At 41.2% G+C, this 17,005-nt stretch overlaps 1 protein-coding gene across 1 annotated transcript; it reads left to right on the top strand.

The window, feature by feature from the left end:
* The first annotated feature begins 9,433 nt into the window (after positions 1 to 9,433).
* LOC144705357 (cationic amino acid transporter 6, chloroplastic-like) lies at positions 9,434 to 14,841 on the top strand. Its single transcript, XM_078577978.1, has 4 exons — positions 9,434 to 10,500; positions 11,139 to 11,713; positions 12,181 to 12,412; positions 14,159 to 14,841. Exons 1-4 carry the CDS (start codon positions 10,116 to 10,118, stop codon positions 14,701 to 14,703), a joined length of 1,737 nt encoding a protein of 578 aa, XP_078434104.1. The 5' UTR covers positions 9,434 to 10,115; the 3' UTR covers positions 14,704 to 14,841.
* Positions 14,842 to 17,005: the final 2,164 nt, after the last annotated feature.

Here is a 17,005-nt window from a genome sequence, read left to right as displayed (position 1 = left end):
TAAATAGGAAGTTAAAGGAAGGATTTGAATTTACAGCCAAAATTCAAACATCTAAAAGGTGTGCCATATTGATATTGTTTGTTTGATCATCATTTTGTATGTATATTATCTTGAGAAGGTTTAGAGACCTTGTAAGGATTTCCTGGGATAAGCTAAGGGGGCTAATTCAGTGACCTGAGCGGCCAATACCAATGATGTGGTAACCTCAATCATGATGGCTAAAGGGGATGCGTGAAATAACTTGACTGGTCCAAAGAAGAGGAGATGGAAGAAACCTGCATCCTACAAGGCTTGGGGGCTTAATCGTAACAAGTTCTTCACCAACTTTTCCTTTATTTGATACCTTGTAAAATCCTCTTTCTGAGCGTTTTCTTGGGGGCTTTGAGCTAAAAATTGGTCTTGATTGAACTCCAAGAAAAGATACCCTCCGGCAGGATTGAAGGACTGGCCCTAACTTGTATCAAAATCATTATATCAATCCTTCATCTCCATTCCACTAGATAGCCAAATGATCCTCTAGGAATTATATTAGAAAACTAGAAATGAATTTTTAAATACCTTATTCACCCCACATATTTCTTATAAACCTATCCATATAAACCAATAAATTCAATAAGTCTAAATGATAATAAAATAATTTTTCTTACTAACCTAATGTATTCAACATTTCTAAAATAAATTTGGGGATTTTAGTAGAATTTTAGAGTATAATATAATTATGAATTATAAAGAAATACCTTATTCAGTGCTTTGACATTGCTGCTGATGGTTAACACCGATAGCGTGAATGGAGTGAGCAGATAAGCTTGACTGTCATAACCATGGGAAAGATGGTTGTGAATATGTCTTGGTGATCGAGGGAAAATGATGTAAAGTTTATTATTGCCAGTGGAAATAGGGATGAAGGAAAATACCCAGAAATAGTAAAAGAATTAGGGGTCACATGTGTGATGTTACAAATGTAGGCTACCAGCCATGATACCCAAAGAAAAATGATCAAGATGGATTCAGGTAAAGATGAATATCACACTAACCTAGTTATCATGTGATCAAAAGGATGAGTGATGATTTCTTTTCAGAATAACTAATCTATACATCACTCTTTATATCCTTCACTCTTGACATGCAAGAACCGACCCAAATGAGATTCGAAATGACCAAATCGCTCAGTTAATCATTATTGGAGAAAAACTTTAAAGTTGCATTTTTTACGAGGATGGAGGGTTCATTTATTGAAATTATGTTGTATGTATAGAAGAGAAATGACAGAGTTATACTTCAGTTTCAGCCCAATATTTCTTTTCGAACATTAGATATCACTATTTGAAGTAGGAATAATCATTAGCATTAATATTTTGTCTCTTCATCAACATTATGTCATGGAATCATCATGCTTTTAACGGATTATGTATGATCATTTACATGTCAAATGATTTTAAATCATTATCTCACAAGTGTCCTTGATTTTGCAGATAAACAAGGAATGATTGGAATGAATATCCAATCAGATTTTGTCATGTGCACCTAAAAATAAGAAAACCTAAAACAAAATTTGGTCACATTTAATACATTTCCCCTCATTGAATTGCATGATGCCACGTGTCAAGGTGGATTGCTGCCTTTAGTAATATATATATATATATATATATATATACATTTGTGTGTTTTGTAAAATGTAAAAGTAGTAGGAATGATAATTTGTTCAATAAGTGAAGCAATCATTGGCAGCAGCCAATAATTTTTCAACCTCCGTGATGTGCCACAGCCACTGATTTTTTGAAATCTGAGAAAGTAAAATTGTAACACCTGGCAAAGAGGACTAAATGCATTAACATCACCTAAAATATTTAAATAAATCTGTAAAAGTAATGCCTAGCTAATACAAGTATTTTCTCTGCAAGTATAATGTTAAACAATTTCATCAAAATACCAGAAAATAAAAAATTCATTAAACCCTTAAAAATTTATAAATCAGTTCAAATTTATATTAATCTCATAAATTTCTGTTTAAATACCATAAAATAAAAAAATAAGGACTTTATTTTAAAAGTGTGAAGCATCCTTTTAAATTTTCCAAAGATGTATTCATGATCATTTCAATGAAAATAACCACGTAGAATACTACTAAAAATAGCATGTTATATATGATGTTCAGTTATAATTTAAGGTAAAATATTTCCAAAGATTAGCATACCATGATGAACTGTGTATAAATTCTGTGATGAACTATGTTTTTTACCTTTTTCATTATCTGATGAAAAAGGTAAAAAACATAGCAAGATATATACATGCATTTTTAGTAGCTTAAATTCACCATATTTACACATTTATTTGCATTAAATTAATTATCTATGCATGTTATCAACCTTTAAATGATATTCTGAATTTTCTACATTTTAATGTATTCTGTGAGCTACTAGAAAAAAGATGTTCTTTCTTCGCGATATATGTGTGCATGGATTGATGCAAAATGACCAAAAAGTTATTACCTTTTCTCTCTCTCCTTGGAATGGTCAAACATTGCAGCGCCGTTGATTTATCATACGACGTGGCACCACGTGTACATGTGAACATGTGTCCTCGTGGCGCCTATCTGATGCTTATTTATTGGATAATCTAAGAGGGCCAGTGATTTGGCATGCGCTGATGCACCACCAGACCATCCGCGAGCTAGATTCTAAGTGATATATTTAAATAATATGTATTATTCTTCTATTTTGTCTTTATCTCTAGGGTGACATGTGGCGTGATAAGGGCCCTCGATCGCAGATGATGAGGAAGATTATTAGCCAATGATCAGGCCATTCAATGGGGCATAGAGGCCTTTAATTGGCTAGTCTACCTCAGAATGGGACAGCTCGTCCCAAAATGGAGGTTGCAGCCCATTACAACCCCTTTTTGTTGATGTTTCATTCCCTTTTTAACCCACTTATGGCCCATTTCTGTTTTTTTTTCATTTTTAATCTTTGGGATATTATAAAGGTGACTGAAATATGCAAGGTATATTTATTCATTAAGTTATGCCTTTTGTTTCCAGGAACAATGGGAGACGAAATCATTCAAATAAAATTTAATGATTGCATTACAGGATCCTTCAATTAAATTACATGGTTTTCCTACGGGAGTTACATGCCACCTTTGTCCTACTAGTCTATGACTTGATGAAGATCTTAGACTTCTCCCATGGTTCATCTTATATGTAAAAAGTAGAATGCTTAAGCTGAGGAGAATATCTCTCTAATAAAATATATGTATGAAAATAGTGGTACAAATCCAATGTGAAATCTATCATATTTTTTATGTGAAATTATATCATATCTAGGTTGTAAAATTTTTAGGTCCTCACACTATGTTCTATAATAGGCAATATATCATATTCCAAGTTATAAAATAATGAAGTGTTTTGAGCAAAGTATTTTTGCTTCTTACCATTCACAATTTTACAGTATGGTAATGATGTGTTTCTTTGACATCCAATGCAGGGACATGTTCTGATGGCACACGCCATCGAAGATCATCAAGGACGTCGTCCGCCCCGCCGGCCACCGTCGATGAAGATCGGGTGAAATCGCTTGATTATCCCGTTTTGATTTTCGTCATTTTCCTAGTCGTGTCTCGTGTTTTCCATATTCGCCGTCCTGTTTTTGTCACACTGTGACACGTCGTGCCCGCATTTTCATCGTCGTGGAAAGGGGCCTTCCCCTTCCCCTTTTCTGTCTTTTATTTTAATTTCCTCCCCCTTCTATGTGTAATGAGAGCCCATTCTATAAGGGCCCCTAATGGATTCTTCTTTGTGTTTTGTTGACCCACTAAGGGGGAGGGCCCATTGACCTCTTCCCCGTTATAAGGGAAGAGGGGGACGCCCTAGCCCCCTCAGACAAGGAAGAACAAGGAAGAGGAATGTAGTTTCAATTTCTGGTCCCCCCCTTCTACAGAGAATATATAACAGAAAGGGAGGGAGAAGAGGAACAACGAGGAGGATCGGAGGAAGGGAATCAACCAGCTTGCAGTTTGACCCAACCTCCAAGTTTGTTGAGCGTGCTCCTAAGATCATCGCTGGGCTAATCTCACCCCTCCAAGCAAACTGAGATTACTCGCGATCATCAACGATTCTCAATCGGCTGATTGAAAAACTCCGTCGCGCAATTTTGGACGGCGGCCAAGCAATCGGAATCTCTCGCCTGAAGCTAGAGGTGTTTGATTCCTGCCGTGTGTGCGCGCAGGGAAGGGCCTGAGTGGACCAATCCCGACCTTTGTTTCTCGCTATTGTCGACGACTCCGCGGTTGGTCAACTATCGGCGCTTGAGTTGGGCCGACGTCGCTCGAGAAGATAGGCCGCCAAGCTAGTACCGTGGGCGAGAACTGGCCAACCAAAGGGGTCTGAATTCTGGACGAAGAGCCATCGTGCAGAGTTGGGAGTTGTCTTGACCAGTACGATGCCATTAACCGTGTTTTCCCTGGGCTCCGAGATTGTAGCTATCCCCCGCTTTGGTTCTTTGGCGCATCCTGTGCTCATGGGGGAGGGTAAACCTCATGGTCACTCTCCTGACCGGGTGTTTGACCTTAGTCCCCGTGGCCGACCATTGTCCAGCCGACTCACAAGTGCACGGGAACCACTATCTATGCGTTAGTTGCTCCCGACAGCCGTCTTGTTCTTGAACGAGAGCCCACCTCGAGAGTGGATCCACCTGTTACCGCCTGCTCGCCAAAGTTGCCATCTTAGTTGACAGTGCGCCCCTCCCTGGGTTATGCTCTCTAAGACCGGTGGCTGGCTAGAGTCAAGACCGCTGCCACTCTTGTCTTCCTCTCCTCTCTGTCCTTTACCAAATAGCTCCGGCATCGCCCCCGGCTCGTCGAGCTGCCGTGATCTCTCCGGCGACTCTCTGCCACATCCATTTTGACCGTTGCCAACGTCAACAAAATCCTGCACCGCGAGCCACGCCGACGAGGTACGCCGTCCTCTCCCGTCGCTCGTTTATTTACCTTTTGCAGTATATTTTTGTCTTGATTCCACCGCGCTCGAGCTAGGTAGATGAGAGAGAAGAATTGAGAGAACTACGATACACTTGAGTGTCTTACCAGTACGGACGAGACCGTCCTTTACGTGCGAACCCTACGGATTGATTCCATTCGGCCGTAGACGCCTTTGTCACTCCGATGAGGTTTGAGAAGCCATAGTTGCCATCACCCTGCGACCATGTCCAAGCTTGGATCTTGGCACCTCCCTCGAGTCGGAGCCTGCACGTACAACACGTAGGACACCCATTTATCACGTCGTAGTTACATAACCTGTTAGGGCTGCATCCGTCGGATGACGACGCCATTGACACTCGATATCATTATCCTTTATTGGCACTGAGCCATCATACTCGGTGTCGACCGGAGGACGCCCTAGAAGACGTCCGACATCATGTTCCCTTCACTTCCATATCCTACTAATAATTAATTAATAAAAAAATGTAATGCTTTGACACTGGGGCATCAGGCGCAATAGTTAAAGCACAAATCAGGAATATTAATACCATACACGATAGAATTGAAAAGAATATGTATTAAATTAGTGGAATTTTTTTAATGTATGGTAATGATGTGCAATGATTGAATGTACAATAGTGTATCAGAATAAGATGATGTAAATAAATGACTGATAAATTTTTATTGTGCAACATATTGAAATTGGGAATCCTACAATATTTGTCATATAAAGGGGTTGAACAGTCTAGTCAATCTATGACTTATCTGGACAGAGATGGTATCTACATATATGATTGATCAAGAGGGTGTCCATTGATTTATCAGCCCATTGGTTAGCTTAATTTATCTGATAAATTAGTAGGAAAATTGATCAGGATTAAAAATAGAGAGAGAAAAGAGTAAAAATTAAAGCAACGCTGAGTACGAGGATTGGAAGGAGGATAAAGGCTCATCACTTGTTCTGTCCCAATGCATAATCATTTAAATTTGTGGACACATGACTGGTAAAATTTTTTTTGCCATTAGCCATGATTTATCTCCCCTAGATGATTGATGATAGATGACACATGACTTATGATTGAAAATGATGGAAATGACAAAAAGAGAAAAAGAGAGAGTTGGAGAGGAAGAGATTGAGGGGGAAAAGAGTGAGGTGGATGGAGAAAGAGAGAGAGAAACATTTATTAGAGGGATATGATGAAAAAATACTTAGATAGGGAGAAAGAGAGGGATGAGAAATGATAACATGGTCAGTATTTTATCAAATTTAAATCTATTTCCAATCTATTTAGAATGATATTCTCACAGTTACAAGTTGAAAATTTTATCAAAATTTTCGATATCTTACTCTAAGCCAGAGTATCTTTTTTGGAATTTAATGACATTGATTTTATAGATATATACATATTTTAAGTCCAGCTATATTCTCTCAAAATCAACTAAAGATTTTATTTGTTTTTAGATGTATTTTCTGTTGTTAATTACAATCCACCCTGAACTGCCATCCACTTAATCCAATGATGACCAATCATTGAGTTTACCAATGATTGGTTGTGTTAATAATCTTTAATAAGTGACATTATGGCATCACAATGTTGAATGGACGTGACAAACACGTGTTTCACAGTACAAAATATGGTGATCTAATCACCATAAATGTAGCAAGAAATATGGAAATATAGAAATATAGAATATCTAGTCTTATTCATCTTTAATTGAAATAATTAATCCATATGAATTGTTCAATGTATTATACCAATTTTTTATCAAGTTCTATAAGTGGTTGTTAGACTTAAGAAACCAAAGACCTCATGCGGAGGTATAATTCTTCTTTTACTGTGACCTTCAATTTTTTATTCATGGAGTTCCAGACCATCTTCTCTCAGGTGTAGGAATAAGATCATGAATGTGATTGAGTGGTCAAGATGGTATCATCTACCACAATATAAGAGGAGGTAGCTCAACAAAGATGATGTTATGAAGTCCTTGGCTAAGGTAGTATAATATCAAAGAAGAAGTCAATGATGATTTCTAAACGCATTGGTTCTAACTCAAATGACTGATTATGGTTTAATACTTAAGCATAAATTAAGTCATCCTAGAAGCATCAAGTGATTGAGGGAGTATGCTAACACTGTAATTGATGACAAAAATGGTCCATGAGTGAGTTAGTGTACTTATTTTGTATCTTCTAGAGAATGAGGTGTATTTTGGCACCCCATGAGCTGGACGATTGGTATCGATTGGGTTCAATTAATCTGTTAGTAATTTATGTATATGATGACATAGGTAATTAATTAGGAAGGCCAAAAAAATGTTATTGGGCCACTAGAGGTCCTTAATTAGATTAATATACGAGCCTAGAGAGTCCCGTGCAAATGTACCTTTGGACATCAATAAATAGACTTAAAGTTTGGGGGTTTCATGAAAATTTGTGACTTAGTAGAAATAAGGGGAAGGCCCTAAACTAAATTCATCTAGGCCAGAATTTTTCAGGGCCCTATCCATCTTCTCCCTTCTCCCCTTTTGTCCTCTCCAATCCCAATTCAATCTGAATGGCGGAAACGACGGCAGGGGTGCAATAACTGGGTTTGTCAAGATGGAGGAGTAGATTCAACATGTTTAGGATCAAGGAGTAGATTCAACATGTTAGGGATCGTGTGAAAACATCTAGAAGGTGGACACGTCAGGAGTACAAATCAAATAGTCTTGCTCAAGGAATTAACAACTCACAGATTCGATCAGTGTTCTGGTGAGCTGATCACCGTTTCAATTCCACTTGTAGTCTTCTGATTCCATCCAACTTTAGAACAGGATAAGTGATAATTCAGAAGGTGTTTTGGGGTAATCTGATTCTTTTCTCAAGCACATCTAGAACAAGGGATCCTGTTTTTTTTCTAGAGTTTTTATTCGATTTATTACTTCATCTCTCAAGGTGTGCTTTTTTTGTTCATTAGTATGAACCCAATAATTATCCTCGTGGGATAGTATTTCGGTCGTGTACAAAGATATCTTTCGTTCTATCGTTTCTGAAAAGTGGATAAACTCGGTGGATATGTAAAAGATATTCTTTGTTTTCCATCACTTGGACACGTAAAAAAAAAGTTCTTGCGGGTGCTCAAGGATGGATAGTGCAGGCATTGTAGTTAATAACAAAAAAAGATCGAAAAGAGGAGGCATTTTCAAGAAGGAAAGAGAGTAGTTGGCAGAGATGACTACCATGAGATGCGCCAGAGACTAGCTTTCTAGAGTCAGCGACGGCAGGCTGGAAGAACGCGTCTCCTAGATTAGAATCTCAATCATAGTCCGGGACCCATTGAGTGATTGCAGTGCCTTTGGAATCTCTCTGCCAGTTGGCTATCCCAAAAACGAGTCGCCGTATCTACGATTGGACACCACTTCAAGCCTCGGGAATTGCCGTTCACTTAACCTACATCCAGATAAGCTGTTTATCTCTCTACACTTGCATGAGCTGCACGTCTCTCTCTCTTCTTTCCCGTTCAGCGTGACCTCTGGGGAAGCGACGTTTGAGCTTCAAGCTGTGGGCTATGGAATGCTAGGGGCATCTGACAGGATGAGTTTAAAAAACATCAGTAATAATAAAAGATAGAGTCATAATTCAAAATAGCCCCACGTAAGGACAAGAAAGTGCGGCGGCAATCCTTTTGTGAGGATTCGGTTATTCTTGAACAAGATCTACAAAATCAAGACGACCGGACCATTTAAATTTCACAAAATTCTACGACAGTCCAAGATCGTAATAAACTTTCTATTAAGAATAAAGATAATAAAACAGAAAGTAATTAACATCACCCATTAATAGAAACCAACGGTGATAAATGCAACGACATCAACGTCATTCACACACTTTTATTGACAATAATCCTTACACTACTCCGTGTCTCTCTTTCTTTTCCGTCTTCTTCTTTTTTACTCTATTCATCTAATTCGCCCAGTTTTATAATACAATAATCATCAGCTTTTGTCTCTTTCCTCATTTTCAACATTGCTATCGTTTCACTACGTGTCTCTCTTTTTCTCTCCCCTCTTCTTCTTTTTCTTCCCTCCTCTTCCGAGTCATCCACTTTCTAATACAAAAATCCGCTCTTTCTCTCTCCTCCTCCGCTTCTTCCTTCTCTTTCTCCATTTCAACAGTAATTGATTGTGTATCTCCTTGCCCTGTAGGATAGGCCAAGATAAGAAAGTCCGCGCCTTCTTCGTACTTTTCTACCCCTTTTCTTTCTTTCTTTGGATCATGATATGAAGTCAGATTGCAGTCAATAATCTGCTGTGTATGACTCATCAAGAGTAGGTCTCTAGTTTCTAGCCTTACAACTCTTTCTTTACGTTTCCTACTTTCTTCGTGGGGACCTCATAAAACAGTGCAGAAGACGTGAAATCTGTGACAATTTGTAACCTCTCTCTGCCCCCACGGATTCCATCACCGGCGGCCAGCTCTATGCCAGAGATAAACTCTCAAATCTGTTCCGTTGCATCTACAAGAGCTCTCCCGCTCTATCACAGAGATAGAGAGAGAAAAAGAAGGGAAGAGATGGAGAGGGATAGACAGAAAGAAAGAGGGGAAGACACAGAGAGAGAGAGATAGAAAGCGAGAGGGGTTGGGATAAAGAGAGCGAGACAACCTGTATAGAGAAAGACGGAGAGACGAACACATAGATGGAAGAAAGGGATTGGTATAAAGAGAGCGAGCCAACCCGATGAGAGAAAATAGAAGAGTGAAGGAGAAAAGAGAAAATAAAGGAGAGAATAGAGAATAGAGAAGATAAAAGAGAAGAGAGAAAAGAAGAGAGGAGAGAAGAAAGGAGAGAAGATAGAAGAGAGAAGAGAGAAGAGAGAAGAGAGAAGCGAGGAGAGATATAGAAGAGAGGAGAGGAGAGGAGAGGGGAGAAGATGGAAGCGAGGAGAGAGGAGAGAAGATAGATGCAATAAAAGAGAAGATAGAAGAGAGAAGACGAGGGAGTAGCGAGAAGAGAAAAGAGAGGCCAGAAGGGAGAAGATACAAGAGAGGTCAGAAAAGAGAAAAAAGAAGATAGAAGAGAGAAAAGAGAAGATAGAAGAGAGGAGAGGAGAGAGAAGATAGAAGAGAAAAGGGAGGCCAGAAGAGAGCAGAAAGAAGAGAGATGGAGAGCGAGGATAGTTCGTCGTTCAGCAGCTTCCGGGCATACGGGCGTGCGCTGGCGCAGACGCCGGCGAGGCTGGCAAAGCGAGTACGATCGGTAACGACGAGTCAAGAAGAGATGACTCGGGTGAGAGCGAGGTCAGGCGCGGAGATGCGCAGCACGTTGAAATGGCCAGCGCTTCTGGCCCTGGGCATCGGCGGTATGGTCGGCGCCGGCGTCTTCGTCACCACCGGCGCCGCCGCCAAGTCTGCCGCCGGCCCCGCCGTCGTCCTCTCCTACGCCATCGCTGGCTTCTGCGCTCTCCTCTCCGCCTTCTGCTACGCTGAGTTCGCCGTCGAAATGCCCGTCGCCGGCGGCGCCTTCAGCTATCTCCGCGTCACCTTCGGTGCGTAATCCTCTTCAAAGTCATCCCCGTTCTCTCCTCATACCTAATCTCTCTGCTCTCAGGCCGATATTCTATCACTCCGTCTGTCATCCGTCCTCAACTCAGAACTAGAGATGGAACGAACCCATTACCTCGTCGCATAACGTCCCATTATATTCCTAATTCCTTCATCAAACTGCACTCCATTATTTCTATCAGCCATCCCTGTATCCAGTGCTACTTGCTTGAATCTATGGTATACAGTGTCAGGGATTGTGTGGGTGTGTGAAAAAGACATCCTGCTTGAGAGGAAAATAATACCCTTTCTATCAGCTATAGCTTTTAGCACAGTGTTAGATAATTACTAGTTATCATTAATTTTATCATGATAACAATGACAGATGACAAACACTTTACTCGCTAGGATGAGGATGATGATTTCATCCTTTTGGTCCCTTGCCTTCATCAGTCATCCGTCCTGACCTCAAAACAGCAACGGAATGAAATACTTCATGCCTTCTGTCCCGCTCCATTTTTAGGTGCCACAAATACTTGATGCTAGTGTATACCATAGATTCAAGCAAGTAGCACTGGATACGATACTTTAAACCGTCATCCGTCGTCCATCTCATACACTTAACCGAGATTTCTTCTGCCAGGGGAACTCGCGGCCTTCATGGTGGGAGCTAATCTGATAACGGAGTACGTCTTATCAAACGCGGCCGTGGCGAGGAGCTTCACCGCCTACCTCGGAACGGCCGTTGGGATCGACGCAGGCCTTCAATGGAGGATCACCGTTGGATCTCTGCCGAAGGGATTTAACCAGCTGGACTTACTAGCCGTCGGCGTCATCTTGGCCATCACCGTCAGCATCTGCCACAGCACAAAGGAAAGCTCAACGCTGAACATGGTGCTCACAGGAGTTCATCTCTTGTTCATACTGTTCATCATCGTGGTGGGTTTTTGGCGGGGAGATGTCAGCAACTTAACTCGGCCTGCCATGCCGGAGATCAACAACGGTGGGTTCTTTCCCTACGGCGTTGGCGGGGTTTTCAACGGCGCGGCTATGGTGTATCTTAGCTACATTGGTTATGATGCTGTGTCTACCATGGCGGAGGAGGTGGAGAACCCCGCGCGGGATATCCCTATCGGCGTTTCCGGTTCTGTTGCCATCGTCACGGTCCTCTACTGCCTCGTCGCCGCTTCCATTTCCATGCTCGTCCCCTATGATGCGGTAATCTCTTCCTTCAGCGCTGGGAAATTGCGTTAACAAGATATAGATAAACGTCGTATGCATTTAAAGATAGAACGATATATCCGCAGATGGATGGGATGGGTGATTAGATGGATAGTTGGATGGATAAATATAGATGAATGAATGGGATGGATCGATAGACGGATGGAAAAATAGATGAATGAATGGGTGGATGGAATGATAGATAGATCGTTAGATAGATATTTAGAAAGGGGTAGACACAGATTTAGAGAGATATAGAAAGAGATAGATAGGTCGACACTGGGGTGATTGATACGTGGATATTTGGGCAGATAGATGAAGAGATTGATAAGTGTAAAGAGAAGCGCAAAGACTGGTGGTTAGACCGATGATTATAGAGAAAAGTAGAAGAAATAAATGCAGACACATGGTTGGATTGATAGGCAGATACGAATTTTAATAGAGTTGGTTGTTTCTTGGAGCAGATAGATGATGAATCGGCGTTCTCGGCGGCGTTTGTAGGATCTGACGGCTGGAGTTGGGCATCGAACGTGATAGGGGTGGGTGCTTGCTTGGGCATCCTGACTTCACTCATGGTGGCCATGCTGGGCCAAGCGAGATATCTCTGCGTAATCGGGCGGTCGAATATCGTTCCAAGCTGGTTCGCAAGGGTCAACGAGACGACCCGCACTCCGGTCAATGCTTCCGTCTTCCTTGGTAAACTATTGGAGTTAACCTCTCTCTCTCTCCCTCTCCCTCTCTATCTCTCTACCTTCCAGTCACTCACAGACTCTCTCTCTACCTTCCAGTCACAGACGTTCTCTCTTTCTACCTTCCAGTCACAGACTTTCTCTCTTTCTACCTTCCCGTCACTCACAGACTCTCTCTTTCTACCTTCCAGTCGCCCGCAGATTTTCTCTCTCTCTATCTTTCTGTCACTCCACACTCGAACACTCTCTCTCTTCTAGTCACGTACTGACTCTCTCTCTCCCTCTCTATTACAGTTACGCACTGACTCTCTCTCTCTCTCTATTATAGTCACGTACTAACTCTCTCTCTCTCTCTATTATAGTCACGTACTAACTCTCTCTCTCTCTCTCTATTCTAGTTACGTACTGAGTCTCACTCTCCCTTTATTTTAGTAACGTACTGACTATCTCTCTCTCTCTTTCGGCTTTCAAACTCTCTCTTGAGACTTCCAGCCACTTAAAGACTCTCTCTCTGTTGTTCAAACTTCCAGAATCTTACCGATTCTCTCTCTCTCTGTCTTTCTACCTTACATAACCTTACACATTCTCTCTCCCTATGTCTTTCTACTTACCAAAAACTTACAGATTCTCTCTCTGTGTGTTTTTCTACCTTCCAAAATTCTACAGACTTTCTCTCTCTGTCTTTATACCTTCCAAAATCTTACGGATTCTCTCTCTGTCCTACCTTCCAGAATCATATCGATTCTCTCTCTCTTTCAACTTAGAACTCTCTCTCTCTCTTTGGACTTCCAGACAATTACAGAATCTCTCTCTCTTTGGACTTCTAGCCAACTACAGACTCTCTCTCTTTGGACTTCTAGTCAACTACAGACTCTCTCTCTTTGGACTTCTAGTCAACTATAGACTCTCTTCCTCTCTTCGAACGCCCCGTCAATTACACACACTCTCTCTCTCTTTCAACTTAAAAACTCTCTTTCTCTCTTTAGACTTCCAGTCAATAACAGACTCTCTATCTCTTTGGACTTCCAGTCAATAACAGACTCTCTCTCTTTGGTCTTCCAGTTAATAACAGACTCTCTCTCTCTCTCGTTGGACTTCTACCTGGTCTTCTAGTCAATTACACACACACTCTCTCTCCCTGTCATTCTTCTTTCGACAATCTCACCAAGTCTCTCTCTCTCTCTCTCTCTCTCTCTCTCTCTCTCTCTCTCTCTCTCTCTCTCTCTCTCTATCTATCTATTTATCTATCTATCTCTCCCTATTCATCTATTTATCTTTCTTCCGTTCTTTCTATCTATAGATCTATCTATCTGTCCATCCATCCAACCATCCATCCATCTATCCATCTATCCATCTATCCATCTATCCATCTAACTATCTATTTATCTATCTATCAATCTATCTATCTATCTATCTATCTATCCATCTATCCATCTATCCATCTATCCATCTATCTATCTATCTATCTATCTATCTATCTATCTATCTATCTATCTATCTATCTATCTATCTATCTATCTATCTATCTATCTATCTATCTATCCATCTATCCATCTATCCATCTATCCATCTATCCATCTATCTATCTATCTATCTATCTACCTTTCTTTCTTTCTTTCTATCTATCTATCTATCTATCTATCTATCTATCTACTTCCAGAATCTTACGCAGTCTCTCTCTCTCTGTCCATCTATCCCTCCATCAGTCTACCTTCTAGACACTCGACTAATATCGATTCCGCATGGTTGGCAGGAGTAATAACGGCACTGATAGCGCTCTTCACGGACCTCGGCGTGCTCCTCAACCTGGTCTCCATCGGCACGCTCTTCGTCTTTTACATGGTCGCCAACGCCGTCGTCTACCGCCGCTACACCGTCGGCGGCACGACGACCCCTTGCACCGCCGCCGCCTTCCTCCTCTCTCTCTCCGCGGCGGCGCTCCTCTTCTCTCTCCTCTGGCGCTTAGCCTCGCCGGGCCCTGCCAGGGCGGTGCTCCTCGCCGGTGCCGCCATCGCCGCCGCCGTGGCGGCGCTTCTTTTCCAATCAACGGCGAGGAAAGCCCCGAAGCCGCCGACTTGGGGAGTTCCACTCATGCCTTGGCTCCCTTCTCTCTCCATCTTCCTCAACGTCTTCCTTCTCTGCTCCCTCGACGGGCCCTCTTATCTTCGTTTCGCCTTCTTCTCTGCTCTCGCCTTGGCCGTGTACGTCTTCTACAGCGTCCACGCTAGCTACGACGCCGAGGAGAGCAGAAAAGACTTCTTCCTCCGCGCCGAAGATTGTGGCTGCCAGAAGGTGTAGAGAGAGAAAGAAAGAAGATAACAAGTGGAAAAGCCTGACCATGAAAAAACCTACTTATCTTGCTGACACTACAATTTTTTAAACAATTTTGCGGTGGGTTGGTCTATTTAAAGCCTAATGAAGCTGCGATTTTGATTATCTCTGGAGATTTGTTTCACTGTCGCTCCCGGTTAGAGCAGTCTGTGGCTTGGGAAAGAGAGGAGTGTTTCATTCCAAAGAAAGGACATAATTACGGAAAATGCTGAGCCCATCCTCTATCTATATAGCTTAATTATCTGCTGGCATACCCCATGAGAGTTGGGCTTCTTAAGACGTGAATGAAACCAGGATTCCGACTACAGATCATACTCTTAACACATGTTGCTCTCTGTCTTTCTCTATGAATCACCATCCCTTGTGACCTTTTGAGATCATCATGTCTTGTGATCTCATAAAGATAAGGATCTTGTCAAGAGGAAAAAGTAAGGGAAGAACAAGTAGCTTCCCTTCTATTAAGGTCCTTCATGGAAAGTTATAATTGCTGATTCGCCCAACCCCTCTTTCAGGATTACTGCATTTAATTTTGACTTCAATTCTTCATGATATAGATGACGAAAAAACTCCTGGGAAAAATCATGGATATCTAGAAAAGTAATAATGATCCATACAATGTTCTAGACTAATATTTGACTCCATTTTCCTGAATATTTTTGCAACGTTCTGACTCCATTAATAACACGAAAATAATATCAAAAAATGAAATTATATGTTTGTGCCTTAATATATGCAATGTACAAACTAAACAATAATGTGCACTATTTCTCTCAATCAAATGAATAAGATGACTACTAATGTCATGTAGGGTCATAATTAAATGCATTTTATTGGTGAAACCATTTTGATGTATGCAAACATGCACATCTTAAGGGCTATTTTGCTATCATTTCATTGATATTATCTTTATTATCAGGTGAGTTTATAATTCCAGCGTAAATTGGACCATTTTGTTAAAACTACACATTTTATTAGTATCTTACATGTTTACAGGCCCATTAATTATCATTCAAATGTGTTTAATTATTCTCTCTAGAATGTTACTTTATAATTTTCATGCCTGAAGTCAAATACAAAGAAATAAATTAAAAAATAGGAGAAGAAGAAAAACATGGGTTCTAGTGAAGTACTAGAGGCTAATCTAGATGCAGCAGCTCTCACGCTAGCCGCAGGCCATCCAGTGCAAAGTAATCGAGCCCTCTCTCAGCTGGGGAGTGCTAACGCACAAGAAGCAAACCATGAAGCAGTAAAAGGAGTACACAAGGAGCACATGGCCCCGCAAAGGCCCACATCTCAGAGTCCCAAGAAGAGTGAATGCAGTCCGCACACACACAGAGGGAAGTTTTTTTAGTTAATTTGATAACATTATACAAGGAGCATTTATATAGAAATCCTGAAACTTAATACTTTTGATATATGATATTGTTATAATGCCTTTTTTCAGCCCTTCATTGGGTCATGCTGAGATGAGAGGAGAAGGATCACAACCCAGCAGGCTGCGATCTTAAGAAAAGAAGAAGGAAGTCATGACCACGCTTTGAGCTGACCTGGCCTAAAGCCCGGGCCATTGTGAGCCAAATCTTAAGTGATACTTTAATCTCCACTGTTTGATTTTATGAAACAAGATCGGACTAACAACTTATATCTGCATTTTTCTTTATTTTCTGTTTTAATTTATCTTTCAAGCCCCTAGTTGGTTGCGGTAATTGATGAGGATACAGGGGGTGCCTTTGATGAATAAATCAAAGAAGAGGAAGGCTGACCAGGCTTGTGAATGTGACTACTGACATGGTAGGGTGCACTGATTTTAAAAGGGTCATTTGCTGTGAAATAGCCAGAGTCATTAACCCCTTCTCAAACAAGATCCACCGACCATGGGTAGATGCGCCCATCTATGACTCTGGCCATTTTCCTCTGAACAAATGATACTTTCCAGATGAGGGAGACTGCCAGAGGCACTCCAATGTCATGGGAGGACCCTTAGGATTCGTCCACACCATCAAAGACAGAAAAAGACCCTTCCTCTACCTTAGAAAGATCTCTTGGACCTATAATTTGTCATCTTCTGACAAAATTACAAATCAATGGCAAGAAACCTGATTGCTGGTTGTCCAAAAAAATTGGATCCACTAACAGTTCTAGGTAGGATTGTCTATCTCAAAAATGCAGTAGAGAAGGTCAACATCACTCAGGATTTGTGATAGCATATTGAAGCTAGGGGAGCCATCGGCACTCCCATACTCTCCCCCTCCCTATAAGTAGTGCATTT

This window comes from Wolffia australiana, chromosome 7, assembly GCF_029677425.1.
Source record: "Wolffia australiana isolate 7733 chromosome 7, ASM2967742v1".
NCBI lineage: Eukaryota > Viridiplantae > Streptophyta > Magnoliopsida > Alismatales > Araceae > Wolffia > Wolffia australiana.
Note: the sequence above shows the minus strand (reverse complement) of the source record. Positions and strands in the feature narration are given on the sequence as shown.

Excerpts from the sequence above, each read along its gene's own strand:
- LOC144705357 (XM_078577978.1), top strand. The coding sequence starts at position 10,116 with ATGGAGAGCGAGGATAGTTCGTCGTTCAGCAGCTTCCGGGCATACGGG. Across the intron at positions 11,714-12,180 it reads TGCTCGTCCCCTATGATGCG|ATAGATGATGAATCGGCGTT; the intron begins GTAATCTCTTCC and ends TTCTTGGAGCAG. Across the intron at positions 12,413-14,158 it reads CAATGCTTCCGTCTTCCTTG|GAGTAATAACGGCACTGATA; the intron begins GTAAACTATTGG and ends CATGGTTGGCAG.